At 49.9% G+C, this 18,112-nt stretch overlaps 1 protein-coding gene across 1 annotated transcript; it reads left to right on the top strand.

Annotated features, from left to right (window-relative positions):
• Nucleotides 1-7,296: 7,296 nt before the first annotated feature.
• klhl14 (kelch-like family member 14) lies at nucleotides 7,297-18,112 on the top strand. Its single transcript, XM_037457421.2, is given in 11 exon segments — nucleotides 7,297-7,467; nucleotides 8,036-8,936; nucleotides 10,605-10,726; nucleotides 13,935-13,939; nucleotides 13,941-13,964; nucleotides 13,966-14,026; nucleotides 14,423-14,501; nucleotides 14,639-14,829; nucleotides 15,968-16,126; nucleotides 16,581-16,738; nucleotides 16,871-18,112. Coding segments are annotated over 10 exon segments (1,818 nt in total). The 5' UTR covers nucleotides 7,297-7,467; nucleotides 8,036-8,058; the 3' UTR covers nucleotides 17,012-18,112.

Genomic DNA, 18,112 nt, shown 5'->3' on the forward strand with positions numbered 1-18,112 from the left:
CCCCCCCCCCCCCCCCCCCTAAAGGACCCCCCGTTTCTGTTGGCGCTCGCCGCACTCCTCCTGCTCGCCTCACTCTCCGGGAGCTGTCTCCCTCAATCACTTTTCAATATTCAATCTTAATTTTGTGGAAGTTTAGCATTTTCAATGAGCTGGAGATGAATGATTAATGAATAAATTTAAATGCTTCATTTTGTCCATGGATCATTAGTTAAGTCCTTTGTGGGAAGGACCTGAGAAAGGAGTGAAAATTATTGAGACATTAGCCCGAAGCAATCCAGGGGTAAATAGTGTGCACGAAAGGATGTTGCCTGCACACTATCCACTGGCTTTCTAAAGAACCCTCGGGAAACGCTGTTTTCAATTTGGAATATTAACCCAATCACATTTAGTCCTTTTCTTTGTTTTTTTTGTTTCTCTGTGTATCAACAACGACCTGCTAATGGTCCATACACAGCAACCAAAAGTTACACGTAGGCGTCCAAATCTCATCAGACTCATTTCACATCGTTCCTTTGCATAACCAACAGAAATGAGTAAATAATATTGGACATTTTCTTTTCTTTTTCCAAGGTCAACGGACCTCGTTGGCTGCTCCTTCAGAGACGTGTTGATAGAGATGCTGTTGTTTTGTTGCCCCTCTGAATCGTGGGGCCAGACGGGGAGGGAGGAGAGGAGAGGAGAGGGGGGGGGGGGGGGGGGGGGCAGGCAGTGCAAACACAACGGACCAGAGGGACATGATTGGCCTGCCGCAGACGAGTCCGGCGTCCTGACGCATGGCCGTCATCAGCGTTTGTTCACGCACAATAATCCGAGTATTCGAACACGCGGGGTCCTGGATTGGATTCAGCAGACGCACCACGCCGTTCCACCCGGTGGCGCCGGACCGCATCTCTGGAAGAACCTCGGGGAGAAAAATGGTCAGTTTCGTCTCATGATCCTCGCTGACTGTACGGCGATATCTCAAATGAAAGTGCCGCCCCAACGCATTCGTCTACGCTCTTTGCATCTAATCAATCCCCCCCACCCCCCCAAAAAAAAGAAAGTGAGCCACAACTACATGGCATCGCATTTATCTGAAGGTGTACACACACACACACACACACACACACCTACATGCTGCCACTCTAAAGAGGGTGGACTGTGGAAACACTGATGGGGCTCCTTGACAGCTGAGATGTATTTTCTTCTATGTTCGAGGCCTCTTTCAGAATGATGAGTGTTGGACAACGCAGCCTCTCTGTGTCACACATGGAAGCTGGTTTAGAGCTTTTTTTAGTTGTTTTTTTTTAATATAATACGCTGATTTTGGCGAGAGACATGTTGGGTAAAATCCGATTTGCAGGCAGCGTGATTCTCAATTTCAGCCCCGGCGCCGCCATGCAGGCGATGGGCCCGTTTCGCCTGGATTCACTCCGGCGAATCGCCTCTGATCGCTGACGTGGAGCCGAGCGAATCGCACCAACGTTCCGTCTTCCCGAGTTCTGCTTCCAGATCTTTTCAAAGATCAGGAAGGGGAAAAACAAAACGCGAAAAAAAGAAGAAAAAAAAGCCGGAGGGGTCCGCTCAAAACCGGTGCTGTTCTCTGAGCAGGTGCTGGGTGAGCTTCTGTGGACGAGGTCTTCTGGCCACCACTTGATCTCTTTCCGTCCTCACGTTTTAGCTGCTTTCCCCGCAGCGTTGGTACAGTGCAGCGCTGTGTTCCTTCTTTTTTTTCCTTTTTTTTTTTTTTTTTTTAAAGTTTAGGCAACTACAGCATCTGTCATTCAGTCATACTGTGCAGCAGAACAACACACTGGAACAGTGTGATTGCCCAGGTGAGTCTCTAATGTGGAAACTGTGCCGAAAACATGCCAAACAAATTCATCAGCCTAACAATACGCGTTCCTTGTGTTGCCACACTCGTTTGATTTCAAACATATTTATCTTTAACGGGATAATAATTTGTGAAAGTCTCTGACATTTGTGGCCAGCTAGCATGATAATAAATCCGTGGCTTGGAACATTTTTTAGTTAATTAGAGTCAATCAATCCAAACTTTGCTCACTTACCGGTGTGAAACCGGAGGATAATGAGCAGAAATCAGCATGGTGATTGGAAAACACAAATTACAGCTGTTAAAGAGAAACTCATCCACTTTTCTTCTGCTGATGCCAATGCCTGCTGCGAGGATGTAAAATTAGCATGGCATTCCTTTAATGGATGTTGGGAGAATGTGCTTCTCTATAATTAAAAAAAAAAAAAAGCCTTTAATATCCTCTCGTAGGGTAAAATAAGAGGGGTTCCGATGATTACATGACAACTCTTTAAAGGAAATTTAAAACAAATAGTTCATTTAATTCATTTTTTTTTTTTTTCATGTTCATTGTAAAAACATACATCTGCATTACAAATACTGCTTACAGGCCGAATACGCTCTGCATGCGATGTATTGGCAATGTTTTTATTCTGCTGCTGTGCATTTAGAGCCAATGAAGTAGCTGCATATAGCCCCCCCCCCCCCCCCCCCCCACAATAGCACCGCTGCCACAGACTGTGGTGCCATGTGACCTGCCTGGCGGCCATGCTGCATGTGACCTCGGCCCTCTGGATGTAACTTCCTCTCACAAGCTGTCTGGAGAAGGGGAGCTTGCCTTTTGTATTAATTATTACCAGTAGATAACACCGAACGCACTGGTTGGTCCCGTTTGTTTCACTTGTCAGTGGAGTGAATAATTGGGAGTGCTGACCATATTAGACATGGGAGAATTTTCCAAAGCTACGACTCAAACGGTTGCGACACCAGAAGCGCGCCTTTTTTGGAAAATGGCAATTTTCAAATCAGTATGGAATAATTAGCCTGCTTCCCGTTGCCAAAGGAAATCACTGAAGTTTAACCTCCGATTGACAGGAAGCGCACTGCGTCGAAGAAGAAGAGAACCCTGGTTTATTCATTTATTAGAGATCAACATCACATTCGTTCTGTTGACGCAAACTTTGAAATATGTTGCACCCCAACTTGTTTCCTCAGAAGGCTCGGGGGGGGGGAACACTGATACCGTTTCGGGAGAAGGGGGCTGCTAATACAATGGGGCTCATCTTGCAATCCTCCCAAGGAATAACTATCAGTCCTGCTACAGCAGCTCCAGCGTCCCCAGGTGACCGCGCCACTGAGCCCGGGCTCGCTCCGCCGCACCCCGCTCCACGCCTGCTGCCACCCTGAAGGTAGATGCATCACGCTGGGGAAACTGCGCAACAGCAGCCCCCCCCCCCCCCCCTCCCTCTCCACCAGCCGCCCCCCCTCCAACCCTGCAATAAAAATGAAAAAACCCCACCTCAACAGCACTGTGGCCACTTGCAGGGGCGTCACACCTCTCTGGGTCGCCCCCACTGGTCCCAACAGGCCGGACTCTCCCTCAGGTGAGTCTCCGTGGCTGCTCCCACCTGAGCCGCACCACTGGGATCCTTTTGTCATTTGAGAAATGCCACACACACACACGCACACACACACACACACACACACACAGACCGAAGGGGACACCGCCTGTTTCCTTTCCGCTCACCTCCCGGCTGGCGGCTGACTCTCTGAGCCGTGTCTGTGGTGGCGGCGCCGTGTGTGGGGATCTTGGGGGTTGGGGGGGGGGGGTTTATAAAACAGCAGGCCTCCCCATACTCCCCGAATGGCAAACACGCTGTGAGACGCTCTGTGAGTCGCGTACGACGAGCTCGTCAGTCCCGGGAATCCAGGCGTAAGGAGGAGAAGTCGTTCAATGGGGCGAATGCCAGGTTTAAATGTCCAAATTGTTGCAGGGAATGTTGCACTTTGACTGACCCTTCCTCCTCCTCCTCATCCTCTGCAGATTGAACGAACGGTGAACTCGTTTGTTCCTTTTGTGTCAAAGCGTCTCTCGGGGGGGGGGGGTGGCGACCCGCTGGTCCAAACTGTGTCACACAGTTCAAGTTCCAGGTTACTGGGACTCCCGAAATCAAAATCACTCCAAATACGGAGTCCCAAGAGTTTCCAGCAGTCGTATCTCATTAGAAAATGATTTAAAAGAAGAAAAAAAACCGATTTTGAACTACTCCCCAGATGATTTAAAAATATGTGATGTAATAATAATACATAAAGATGGAGGAGGAATTGACACTATGTGTGTCAGCTGGACTTTATCATTCAAATGTTGGTGCTGCAGGCTCCATAACTCAGTGTTTCTGTAACCTGCCGTTTGAATTCATCTTCTTTTTCTTTCTTTTTTAAGAGGCCGCCTGCTGCCTCGTTTATTTATATATATATTTTTTCATCAGAAAACAACATTTCACTAAAACATAAATTGCAAATCTCACTTTATAGGTTGCCACACCACACTTAGTTAACAAAATATTTTGCAAACAAGATGATATCACCCTCTCCATGATATTAATATGATATGTTCTCTGATCTGTAAACAGCTGGTTATCTTGCTTTTCCACGATAAGAGAAAGTGCTGAGGATTTACGCTCGGTGAGCACATTTGGGCTGAATCTTTCACACGTCACAAATTGCAGATGGGAAGCAGTGATCTTGAACAGCCGATCACATTTCCGTGACCATCTGACACCTTCCATTTAGGAAAATAATACTTTCTATCTTAGCATACCCCTCTGCGGCAGCCAGCAAAAGGAATTATGCCTGCTAGACTCTACGATTAACAACTTTGGAGCTTCTCCTTTTGTTTGGATTAGATTAAATCTTCAGTTTAGAGATTTAAGGTGGCAAATGATGTGTTTGTGCTGCTAGGGTTCATATTTACGTGTTGTTGTTGTTGTAAAGCGACGAGAAGCTTCATTGTAATCTGCACAGGAAGTTGTGTGTTAGGGGAAAATAAGGGGCTTATTACAACAGTTCCCCGTACGTAAGACACTCTTATCTGTCTGAGCCCCTTTTTTGGACTATTCTTCTTTTCAGTATTTGTCCCCGCTAATGCAGAAAGTGAAAACTCTCTTTTATCCACGGACAAAAAGCCGACTTGTTACCCACACACGAGGTAGATATGGTATCTGCGTAATATGACAGATAAATATGAGTCGGGTTAACTGGTACAGAGAGTTGTAAATCACTGTGGTGTGATTCTCTGTCTCAAAGGGTTTAATTAGTCTGGAAATTCTCCTCTTATCTGATGACCCCCCCCCCCCCGACCCTCCCCCCTCCGCCCCTCTCCCTCCGCTTCCTTTCTGCACACGGCAACAACTGGCAACCATAAACGGCGTGCAATCCGAAGACCAGTGGCCTCGGGAGACCGAGTTGCTACAAAGAGCTTGAAAAGAGTTGAAAATGGTCATTTTATCGGGCGGGAATGGCTCGCCGGAGAGCCGGGTAATGGCGTGCTAACCGAGCGACGGCGTGCGACTCTGCGAAAGGAAGGCCCGGTCGATTCCAACGGAACAAAGTCTGAAACGAGACAAGATTTTTTACCTCCTCGGTGATTGTTGTGTGGGATGCATGTGCTCAGAGGTTGGGGGGGAGGGGGCACGCAGGCTGGGTACTTGTCAAACATGTAACGATATCGTGGTTACGGCTTTTATAACGGATGCTACCTACGAGTGGCCCGGTATTGACGGCGTAGGCGCGGCGTGAACAAACCCCGTTTGTCCCCCCCGTCTGTCATCTCGTAACTTGCCGAGTTACCTGTCACTCGGGGTCCCACGGGAGTCCTGCACGTGCGTCCCTTTACTCTAATTGAGCTCGGCGTTTAATTGACACATCGTAGCACGTCGTCACCGTTTTTGGGTCGGGTTAGCGGCGACGTTATTTCGCTGATTTGAAAACCCGCCGCAAAATGAAAAAAAATGAATCCCCCCCCCCACCCCACCCCGACGGCTCGTTGCCACCAATACCCTCACATGGACTGAAGCCACGCGGGGCCTTTTCGGCTGTACCGCGAGGTCAAGGTCAACAACCGCTGTGCGACGCCTCGATCTCCTGTAACAGGTAAAATGGGTCTCGTAAAGGTGTCCAACCCGGGACTCCTCCCATGCAACGCGTCACCGTGACGATGCCGGATCGGGTCCCAGCGCAGTGTGTGTTGGTAGGGGGGGGGGGGGGCTGCACCCATGGACCTCGCGTTGTGAAAGAAGGGTACCGAGAGGAACGCGCGGCGTGTTGTACAACTTTACATCACATAGACATCATTTGTATAGGCCATTTTAATAATCATTATAACACAACATGCGCGTTTCTTTATGGTGCAGATGCTAAACTTGAGTTTGTGTCGAAGCACCACCACCCCCACCCCCCCCCCCCCTCCCTAAAGGACTAGCAGGAGCAGAATGGAGATGAGGGGTTATTTTGGCGATGGAGATTAAGGCAGGGGCTTTTTGTCATTTGTGCGAGACAAGCCATTCATCCATCCAGTTCACAGCCAAAAAAAGGCTGGTCCCAGAAATTAGCAGTTTCAGCTCAGCAGCAAAGTCGTCGGGCTGTGAAGGCAGAGAGAAATTGACTAATTAGCAATGCGCACTAAAACTTGACGGTTCTCTCTATAACAGCGAGGGAAAAGACTCGGTTTTTCTCTTCCCCCCCCCCCCCCCCCTTTTCTCCTTTCTTTCTTCCATAGATGTTTGAAATCGCAGTCATTTACGCTCGACAGTTTTTACAATAGCCTTGAGCCATAATTTTGCGAGTCTCTCCAGCATCCATACCCCTGCATGGTCTCTCTCCACCGGCCATGCACGACCGTTTCTCTCCCCAACCGTGGATTTCCTATTACTCTCGTTACGACTCACTGAGCCCCAGGCCCAAGGATAATGATGTGTTGTTTCTTGGTAGCATAATTTGTCACACGTATATTTCTTCTTCTTCTTCTTCTTCTCCTCTTGCAGAAAGCACAGCTCCCTCTTCTCACACACACTCTCACACACTTCTTGTTAATTCGGGAGAACAAATGATCACGCCGTCAACAAATAACCTGGAAGAAAGAAAAACAGGGACTTTGGTGGAGTTGGAGTCAATGGTGGTTTTGAGGCAGCAGAAGGACGGGACATTCCTCTAAAAAAAAAGAAAGAAGAAGAAGAAGAAGGAGGAGAACAAAGGAAATATTCACAGGAGAATATTGGGATCCTGAAGCTGACTTTCTGTTTTTTTTTGTGTGTGTGTGTGTTTTTTTCCCCGTGCCAGGAGCTGAAGTCTCAGGTAAGTTTGGCTGCTCCTCCGCTCGCGTCGTTTAGTTGTGAGCGGCGCTTTTAGAGGGAAATGTGCACGCGGGCGCCTTTAACTCTACACACGTTACGCACGTTTTTTTTTTTTTTCCTCCCCCTTTTCTTTTGCGAAACGATAAGATAATGCGTGTGTGGCGTTTAACTTTACCGAGAGCTGCGTGTGTTTTGTTTTTGTTATTTTTCTTCTCCTCCGCCCCCCGTGTGCGGTTGTCGGCGCCCCGGCATCGCGTCCCGCTCGCGGCGGGCTGAAGGCGGACCGGCCGGCGGCTCCGGGAGACCCGACCGACCGCCGGTTTCGTAAGACTCCGTGGATCCGTGCGCCGTGTCCTCGTTGTGTGCGCGTGTATGTGTGCGTGCAGCAAAGAGACAGGAGAAGGGACAAAGTGTTTGGCTGAATGCTGCGTGTTATCCGTCCTCCGCGTTCCCCCCCCCTCCACCTCCCCCGAAAATACGACAACTTCCCCGCGGTCTCCGGGAGGAGAAGCGCCGCAGCTCCTCCGGTTGTTTGTTTGCTTTTTTCGGGGGGCCTTTTTTCTCCTTCGAGAGACCCGAGCCCCCCCCCCCCCCCCGCTTCTTTCGCCTCCATCTGGAAGCCTCTCGGGGGGGGGGGGGGGGTGGAGGGGGAACTACTGCGGTTCACCTCCGTGAGCGCAAAGTCCGTCGGATGTCGAGTCTCTCCGCCTGGAGATGCGTTTCTCCCCCCCCCCCCCCCCCTCAATCTGTTCCATAACTTAACTCGAGAAATCGTTCTATTCGATTAGGTGATCGATTGCATCCTTAGTGTGTGTGTGTGTGTGTGTGTGTGTTGCGAACACGTGACCCCCCCGGGGTAAATGACTTGCACGGTGTGTTTGTTGCTGCCCAGGTGGCGATCCCAGCCGGCGAGTCATGTCCAGATCGGGTGACAGAACATCCACCTTTGACCCCACACACAGTGACACCCTGCTACACGGGCTCAACCTCCTCTGGAGAAAGCAGCTGTTCTGCGATGTGACGCTCACCGCCCAGGGACAGCACTTCCACTGCCACAAGGCTGTGCTGGCCTCCTGCTCCCAGTACTTCAGATCCCTCTTCTCTTCCCACAACGTCATCAACAATGAGGGGAGCAAAGGGGACCAGGGCAGCAGCGGGACCCCCTCGTCCTCGCCCGACGACAAGCTGGCCACCCCGGGCTCCAGGCCCATCAATAACCTGGTCCTCCAGGGCTGCTCGTCCATCGGACTACGGCTGGTGCTGGAGTACCTGTACACCGCCAACGTGACCCTTTCCCTGGACACGGTGGAGGAGGTGCTGTCGGTGAGCAAGATCCTCAACGTGCCCCAGATCACCAAGCTCAGCGTGCAGTTCCTCAACGACCAGATCTCCGTGCAGAACTACAAGCAGATCTGCAAGATCGCCGCGCTCCACGGCCTGGATGAGACCAAGAAGCTGGCCAACAAGTACCTGGTGGAGGACGTGCTACTGCTGAACTTTGAGGAGATGTGCGCCATGCTGGACGCTCTGCCGCCGCCGGTGGAGTCGGAGCTGGCGCTGTTCCAGATGTCGGTCCTCTGGCTGGAGCATGACCGGGAGAGTCGCATGCACCACGCGCCCGACCTCATGAAGAGGCTGCGCTTCGCCCTCATACCTGCCCCGGAGCTGGTGGAGAGGGTGCAGTCCGTTGACTTCATGAGGACTGACCCCGTGTGCCAGAAGCTACTCATGGACGCCATGAACTACCACCTGATGCCCTTCAGGCAGCACTGCAGGCAGACCACGGCCAGCAGGTGAGGAAGAGACAAACACACACACACACACACACACACACACACACGGCCGAGGAGCTTGCGTTGAGTGGGCGTGAGGTGATTAGGATTAGGATGAGGTCCTCCCACGTGTTAAATTTGAACAAAGTAGGATTGCAGCGGTCTGGACCCGGTGGGTGGTGGTCGGTCAGAGGTCGGAGGGCCCAGCTAATGAGGACTGGCTCGTCCTGTGAAATACAGGGGTCTCGGTCTACTCTGTGCTTCACTGTACCCATAATTAGGAACTTACCTCATGTTTTAGTGAGGGGAGGAAAAAAAAAAACTCGCTATTTCCCTCACACATCTGTGTAATTGCTCCCTAATCAGTGTAGACAAGATGCAGGAGACGAGATAAAGGTAATGCGCAGCAACTCTCATGAATACCATTTGAAATGCTCTGATTTAATTGTTACCAGGATTACATGGTAATCACGGAACAATTCTGGTGTGAGTGAAGAAACCCAATGGAATATGCTCAGAAGGGAATATATTTAGCCACGTGTTATAATGAAAGATTCTCTGATTAAAGACTCTGGCCGTGTCCCCTAAATTTCCCGGTTAGATAACAAGTCTCGCTCACAGAAATAGGCCCAGCTCCATGTTCTATTTCCATGTTTGTACATATCTGCACCCAAAGGAGAGCCGCTTGGTAAACAGGAGATTTCAGTAAGTGTTAAATGAGTCTGCATAAACCTTCTGAAGCAGCCGCAGCACGGAGACAACAAGTAACACATCTATTCCCACGTATGGACTGGAATGAGCAGAGGATCAGGAATCCTCTTAATTGGCATCACATGCCGCTGTTTCTCTCCTCTCAATTAATCACCATTATCTATGTCCAGGGGCTCATTTGCATATGAATAACCCCAAAACACTTCCGAGTGGGCCAGTGGCGGAGAGAGAGAGAGAATTTCCCAAGCGTGGAAAAGTAAAATATGAGAAAGGTGAACGTGGACGGAGATAAAGGCCAGCTGCTCTTAACCTTCTGATGCTTATTGTGATTAATCGGTAGATTTGTGTTCCAGTCCCTTATGAGCCAGATAACGGTCATTAATGCACAATAAAGTGTGTGACTGTTAGGTTATATATCAGTTTAAATTAAAAAAAAAAAAAAAAAAAACAGGAAATCCCTCTGGAACTGGCTCAGAGATGTCACATGAGTCATTGCAGCCAATGAAAAGGAGACGTTGTTCGGGGGAAGGTTTATGTGCTCGATTGTGCTTCTGGCCTCCAGCAGGAGCTTCTTCTCCTCGCAGCTAATTGGAAAAATACATCCTCAGAGTGCAATAACCGATCGATAACAGAAGGATGAGCACCATGTTTCATTGCAGCTGTGTTTTATCTTAATGAAAGCGAGGCTCAAATCAGGCCCGATATGAAGCGGCGTGTTCAGTAGTTGTGACGGCAAGCAGTTATTTAATTGAATCCTTTGGTTCCATTTGTTCCTTTTAATGATTGTATTCTTACATTTTCAGAGTGAGAACAATAAAAGACGCCGGGCAAAGCTATTAGGCCAATTAAGACATTTTTTTTAAGAGGTTTCCAGGTGAAGGTTGAGCCTAGTTTTTTTGGTTCATCTCCAAGGCTCACTTCCTGTTTTGTTCTCTCTCACACACACACACACACACACACACACTTTTGACATTACAGAATCCGTTCCAATAAGAGAATGCTGTTACTGGTGGGTGGTTTGCCTCCTGGACCCGATCGCCTCCCCAGCAATTTGGTCCAGTACTACGACGACGAGAAAAAGACATGGAAGATCCTCACAAGTGAGTAGCGGAAGGCTCTGCTGCTTTCTTTCTTTTTTTTCTTTTTTCTTTTTTTTTTAACCTGAGGCATCTTGTGTTAGTGGCTGTAATGATGAGAAAAAGTAGTTCCTATGGATGACTTTAACGCAGGTTAATTTCCATGGAAAATGAGGGGAAGGAGTTTCCTAAATCCTTTAGGTAATAATGTATCACTATTACTTTTAATATAAGTTTTTAAACAGAGCGTGACTTCGCCGCACTGTGGAGCTTCATGCCCGGCTCCACTTGGGTTCTTTTTTTTTTTTTTGCTGAGATCTGCTGGCAGGATGCACGATGCACTTTACACTTGGATCTAATGACAGAGAGAGAGAGAAGTAAAGCATCTTTCCTCAACACCTTCTTAAAGCTTAGCCTGATTATTCCCTCGCATTGATCAACTCCTGAGAGCTACTTAAGCACAGCCCGCTGACCTGGTGTCTGCGCTGACATTCGCTTTATTTAAAGTGAGTTAAATGGCAAAGAGCGGCTGTAATGCTGGCAAACATGAAACACGCAAACGTTACTGGTGTAACAGCGAGAGGATAGACACGTCTCATGTAGGAATTCACCCCAGGGTACGGGTATTGGTTTTATGATATCGCATTAAAATACGTTTTTTTTTTTTTTTTTTATAATAAGTCCACAGAGAACCTGTTCTTACCTCTGAAGGGTGGACCACGCGCTCTTTTCTCTCTCTGTCTTCCCTGACCTTTCAAAGGCGCTCCACTACGTTGTTGTCACATTGCAAAGGTCGACCAAGAGCTAATGGGGACCCGTATGTGTCCTTTGCATCATCATTGCCAGACATATTGAGTTTTTTTTTTGGTTGCAGCCATGCTTTGGCAGTGGCTCCTCATTCGTACCCATTAGCCGTGGCTCTGTCCTCTGTCAGCTGGGCCCTTTATTTATATATATATATATATATAATATATATAATCATTTTCCCCTTTAAGGGCTGTGGGTTTGTTCTCTTGAATTCAGCAGAAGGTTTGCTGCTAGAATATTCGAGCTAACTCTACTAATTTGTTATTGCAGGAGGTATTTTTACTAAAGGAGTCACGCATGCACAACAGCCTGCAGCCCGCTGGTGTGTGTCTGTGTCTGTGTGTGTCTGTGTGTGTGTGTGTGTGTGTGTGTGTCGTCACACGAGTGTGGACCTAAACACGCAAAAGGTCACCCGGGATTTCCATCACTCAAAAACTAAAAAAAAAAAGTCAACCCTCAAATGGTCCGTGGCCAAGTGGAAGGACAAAACTGCAAAATCATCCCCTTAACACATTAGCGGGCATCTGATGTAGCCTCCGCACAAAGGATGTGGAATAGCACATTATTAACATTCAATCAGGACTTTTCAATGAGGCGAAGCTGAGAGCGACAGCCTTTTGATTAAGACATTCATCAGCGCAATTTTGGGGGGGGGAGAATCTTATGATCCTCCCCCCCCCCCCCCCCCCCGCTGCGGTCGGATCGATCCGCTCGCTCGCTGGTTCCGGAGTGGAAGTTTGCCCTCTAGTGTGCCCACGTGGACCTCCTCTCCTCCCCCACGCGGCGTCGGGCCTAGAACAAAGAAAGTGGGAGAGGAGGGAGGGAGGGAGGGAGGGAGGGGGGGGGGGGACGGACGGCGGCGTCTATGCAGAGGCTTCTGACTCCCTCTAGTGAGCCCCGGAGCGCAGTGTGGGATGGCGTCCGTCCCCCAGAGGGCGAGGGGGAGATCGAGGCGGGAGAGAGAGAAAGAGAGAGAGATACAGAGAGGGGGGGCGGGGGGGGCGTCGTAATTCTCACACATTACAGAGACGTAACAGATGTGTTTCATTGTTTTTCACTCGTCATTGAGGCACTTATCCAACTGCTCACCTGTATCTGAGGCACCTGTAGAGTAGGCGGTACTCCTTCTGCAGACACACCGTAAAGCAACAATCTTCTCTTCACGTGGGCACGGGGAGGGGGGGGGGGGGGGCAGGGAGGAGGGGGGATATTTTTAGTCGCTGGACGTCAAAATAAAGAGCCGCCCATCCGTGCGCCGACTGGATGATAATGTAAATAGCGTGTAAGGGAACCCGGGAGTCGTATGGCACTCGTCTTTAAGGGCGCACTGGAGGCAGGCGACCTAATCCCCCCCCCCCCCCCCCCCGCCCCCCCCTCCTCGCTGCGAGATGAAGCCGTGTTGAGCGCACGTAGCATTAGTTCCTATCGGAGGCTCCCACCTCGCAGAGGAGTGAGATTGCAGCGAGGGGCCCAATTGGAAAGGAAGGAGATTCAAGGCTGTCTAATTCTGCGGCAACTGCGATCCATCAGGCGGCGGCGGGGGGGGGGGGGGTGGAGTGGAAATGACTGATGGAGACAGACAGGTGGGCTTTAACATTCCACTGATTTGTGCTCAAAAGGCACCGGGCCCGAGATTTATTGAGTGAACGCGATCGTGTTCATTACGACTGTCACCTACGACCATTTCTCTACACCCCGATGGGGTCACTTCCCCCCCCCCTGAAAGAAGATGAAGCATGAAAACATACACCGGGGTGGTGGGGGGGGAAGACCCGCTGCTCTTCATGCCGACTAAGCGTCGTGTTTATTGGACATACAATAAACACAGATTATAGACGTGAGGCGGCGTGAGGAGAGAAGGTGCGCCCCCCCCCCCCCCCCTCGCTGCAGTTAGGTCCTCCTGAATGACGGACAGATGTACATAAACGCACAGATGGATGGATGCGGCGGCAAACAGTAGACTGCCTGCTCTGCTTCGTATTTTCATTTGTTCCGGTTAAGGGGGCAACAGGCTTGATTTCCCACAAGAAATGACTTCCTGTAGATGGATGAACGGAAAAACAAAAAGCAACGAGGAGGGGGAAATAAATCCTTTTAGCGCTGCGAAACATCCGTCTGACTGCGTCACCGTGACCACAATGTCCCCCCCCGCCCCCCTCATGCAATCCGGACCTCGGCGGGTACGACGAGCTCGTCGAACCGATCGAAAACGATGTGGCTGAGGTTTATTACGAGGTTTCACTGTAATTCTATTGACTCAGTTTGACCTGAGAAGATCAGCTGTTATTCTACACATACTAGAGGTTCCCCCGCCATCACTCCTCCAGCTCAGATTTCCCGTCTGGCGACACCGCGTCGATGTCCTCGTCGTGAAGGACTTTTCCATTTTTGCTCCCATTGACGCCATTCTTGTTTCTGTCCACAGTAATGTCCTTACAACAGCGCCCATCACTGCGGTGGTGGAGGTGGAGAACTTCCTGCTGCTGCTGGGCGGAGAGGACCAGTGGAACCCAAACGGTACGACGCCGCTTTTATTTCACCCTTCGTTGTCTTGCCTCTCTCTGTGACACCTTTTGCGGACGAAGCGCTCGTCCGCGCGGCCACTTCGTCCTTTGAAGTGGACGAAACAACACTCCACCAGAAACACTCGGCACGGAAAAATAACTGTTGTTAACAGTGAAACATTTTACGTGGGAGGAGTGTAAAGAGCGCCCGCTCGTAGTAAGGATCCAAGGCTGTGAAGGATCAAAGGACGCCAGACTGTCCTTTTTTTTTTTTTTTTGTTGCCAAAAACCCGTCATCACAGATCGTTTGAGATGGAAAAAAAAAAAAAACCCTCAGATGGTCACGTGTGGGGTATCAGATGTTCGGAAGGCAGTCGTCCCTTGATTTCTGTGGCTTCTCCTCCCGCAGGGAAGCACAGCACCCACTTCGTCAGCCGCTACGACCCCAGGTTCAACAGCTGGATCCAGCTGCCCCCCATGCAGGAGAGGCAAGTCGTTTCCTGCGACCCCAAAAGACGCCCGCAGGAGACTGATGGGCTTGTGTGTGTGTGTGTGTGTGTATGTGTGTGTGTGTGAGGTGGCCGGGTTTAATGATGCTCCCCCCCCCCCCCCTCCCCCCTCCCAGGAGAGCCAGTTTCTTCGCCTGCCGCCTGGACAAGCACCTGTACGTGGTCGGCGGCAGGAACGAGAGCGGCTACCTGTCCAGCGTGGAGTCCTACAACCTGGAGACCAACGAGTGGAACTACCTGTCGCCTCTGCCGCAGCCCCTGGCCGCCCACGCGGGGGCGGTGCACAACGGGAAGATCTACATATCAGGTGAGGAGAGAGAGACCCGCCAACACCCGACCACATCAGCCCGGGGATCTTTATTTACAGCGTCATGTGATCGGGGTCGAACAAGTACACACACTCGTCCCTATTTTCTGTTACGGTTACAGAATAATTCTATTCCATAAGTGGCACAATACTTAATGTCCGGGACACTACACATTTTACCCAAGTACAAGCACATTGTGAATAACCAAACGTAAAGATTCACCAGGACAAACAATCACGAGTGGCTCTGTCACGAATCATCAGCAATTGACAATAGTATCGACATTAATATTGTGTTTAAAAGTATTTAAAAAATCGTAAATTGATGTTCAAAACTCACAATAGACGGCTCAAAGTCGTTTTGTTTAAAACCCGGGGCCTACATTACCCACGATGCAACTCAACTGCCAACCCCTATAGGTCAGAGGTTCTGGTTTGTTGCGTTAATTACAAATGTTTTGAAACCAGCTCATTTTAACTCCATAATATGACACATTACGCACATTGTTACCGTACAAGAATCAAAGAAAGGGAACAAAGGGCACCGGCCCCCGAGGTTCTGCACAGAGCTGGTGGCTTAAGTCGGAGCCGCCATTAACATTAATTAGTTGAAACAAAAAGTCAGTCACTTGTGTATTAATGTGTAATAATGTATAATATAACATGTTCACAAGCTTTAATCTTCAAAGAACTCGCTATTTTTTACTGTCTGAACGTGTCCCTATTCGCCCTCCGCCTGAATCGCCCCCCCCCCCTCCCCCCCCCTTTTTTTTACAATTTATTTTTCCAACAGAATAACGTTGCTAGGCAACAGCTTGGGCCCGTGTTTACCTCCCCCGTCACCCGCCTTCGTTTTCCCATTCGCCGCCACCTCGAAAACCAACCCCGGGTCACGTCTGGAATGTCTGCGTTCGAAGCGGCGCCGCTCGTCGTTTTAACGGCCCAGCTCGATGCCGTCACAGCATTTCGCACTGATTCGATGGCAAAAAGGAGACACGTGCCGCTTTGCCCCCCCCCACCCCCCCCGCCCCCGCCCCCGCCCTCCCGCCCACCCCCACGCCGCCGCCGCGCGTTCGGCCCTCGGCGCTGTAACCTCCGCTTTGTTGTGAAAGCACAGTTCTATATTTACCTGTTGCAGGAGGAGTTCACAATGGCGAGTACGTGTCCTGGCTCTACTGTTATGACCCCGTAATGGACGTGTGGGCGAGGAAACAGGATATGAACACAAAGCGGGCCATTCATGCGCTGGCGGGGATGAACGACCGCCTCTACGCCATTGGCGGAAACCATTTGAAAGGTAAGCACTCGAGCGCTTCGGGAAATGAGCGGAAAAGAGGTCGGGATCCGTACTTTTCTTCTTTTTTTTTTGTCCACGTGAGGCACGAGGGAAAGTGAGGCTCTTATGAGCAGCCGTGGACCTTTTTTTCACTGCGTGACCTCTTTTATACTCCAGCAATCAAGGTACGAAATATATGTATAATTTTTTTTTTTTTTTGTAACCTGAACAGGCTACTGAATCACAATGATGTGTTTTGGGTTCGTGCTTCGTTCCCATTCGGCTCCGATATGGAGAAAAACCCAAAGAGCTGGCGGCTGAAATGTGTTTTCAGGGGCTTTTCGAAGCCAAACAAGAACCAGATCGTCTCCCCCCCTCCCACCCCCCCCCCCCCCCCCCCCCCCCACACACACACACTTGCATTAACGCGATACACGAATGCACCTTTTTTAAGAGGTCTTTGGTCCTCTGGCAGGTTTCTCCCACCTGGACGTGATGCTGGTGGAGTGTTACGACCCGAAGGCCGACCAGTGGAACATCCTGCAGACGCCCATCCTGGAGGGGCGCAGCGGGCCGGGCTGCGCCGTCTTCGACGACAGCATCTTCCTGGTGGGGGGCTACAGCTGGAGCATGGTACGCCCTCGCACCCCGGATTCCCTTCCCGGGCTCTCGTCCGGGACTCTATCTTTGCTGCCAATTGGCGCTTTTAGAGACAAAAAAAAAAAAGCAGGGGGGGGAGTGACGGCGTCTTGTGCTTCTCCTCAGGGGGCCTACAAGTCGTCCACCATCTGCTACAGCCCGGAGAAGGGAACGTGGACGGAGCTGGAGGGGGAGGTGGCGGAGCCCCTGGCGGGCCCGTCCTGTTCCACCGTCACGCTGCCGGCCTGCCTCCCCTTTAACAAATGACAACTAATGCGACCGGGGGGGGGCGGCGGCGGCGCCGCCGCCGCAGGGGAGCAGCAGAGCGACCGGGAAGAAGACCATCGATGAGCAGAGCGGTCGTCAACCATTTTTGTGACAAAACCCTCCAGTCCGGTTTGGGTGGGGGGTGGGAGGGGGTGTATAAATTATTTTTTTACAGGTTTGACCAGAGCACTTTCGTTATTCCTTACTGGAGGTTTTAAAAAAGAGAAGAAAAAAAAAGAGAAAAAAAACAAAAACAGAAAGAAGAAGAATTGTGTAACTCGTGTATTTAAACTCATCCGTGTTCTGAGAAATGGTTCGTTCCACATTTGATTTTAACTGGTTGTGAGTGTTTTTGGGGTCTCTACTATAGCACGCATAGTGTCGAACTGAATTATAGCTTTCAAATCCATTTTTATCTTGTATTCCGTAAAGAGGCATATTTGCATCCACATGCGGCGTCGTTTCTTGGACTTGGACGCCGGCGGTTCCAGGTGATCGGAACCAAATGGGTGATCACAGTGTATAAATGTTCCCCCGTCACTCTGGACTGTGCTCTTATGCCGCAGCTCTTACCGAACTGACCCCCCCTTCCCCCCCCATCTTTTTAAATAGACCCGCGAGCAGCAGAGCATTGTGGAAAACACACAATGATCTCAACGAGGAATTTAAAGCTAATTATCTAAATGATTTACACCCAGACTGAAGTCGTGTTTCTGTAATAACGTCACGGAAAAAAAACTCTTGCCAAACTGTTCTTTGTGCTGCGAGCGAAAAGAATGAAGTCTAACCATTGATTGTTAGCATTCAAATGACGCACTAATGTTCACGTTAATTAAACGGTACAATCAAGTTTGAGTTTGCTAGCCGATGTATTTATGGGTAAGCAGCAGCAGAAGAAGAAGAAGAAGAGGAGGAGGTTCAAAGATAACAGGCCCGTTTATGAGGCCACGTACGCATCGACCTCTTCAGTGAAAGACAAACAGTCCTTAATGCACTAAACAGTGAGCTTTGGAGTCAGCAGGAAAAGTTCATTCAAATGTAAATTAATCAATGTGCTGTGATTTAGGAAAAGAAATAAAAAATAAATCAAACGAATCCAAG

The sequence above is a fragment of the Pungitius pungitius genome, chromosome 15 (assembly GCF_949316345.1).
Source record: "Pungitius pungitius chromosome 15, fPunPun2.1, whole genome shotgun sequence".
Lineage (NCBI taxonomy): Eukaryota > Metazoa > Chordata > Actinopteri > Perciformes > Gasterosteidae > Pungitius > Pungitius pungitius.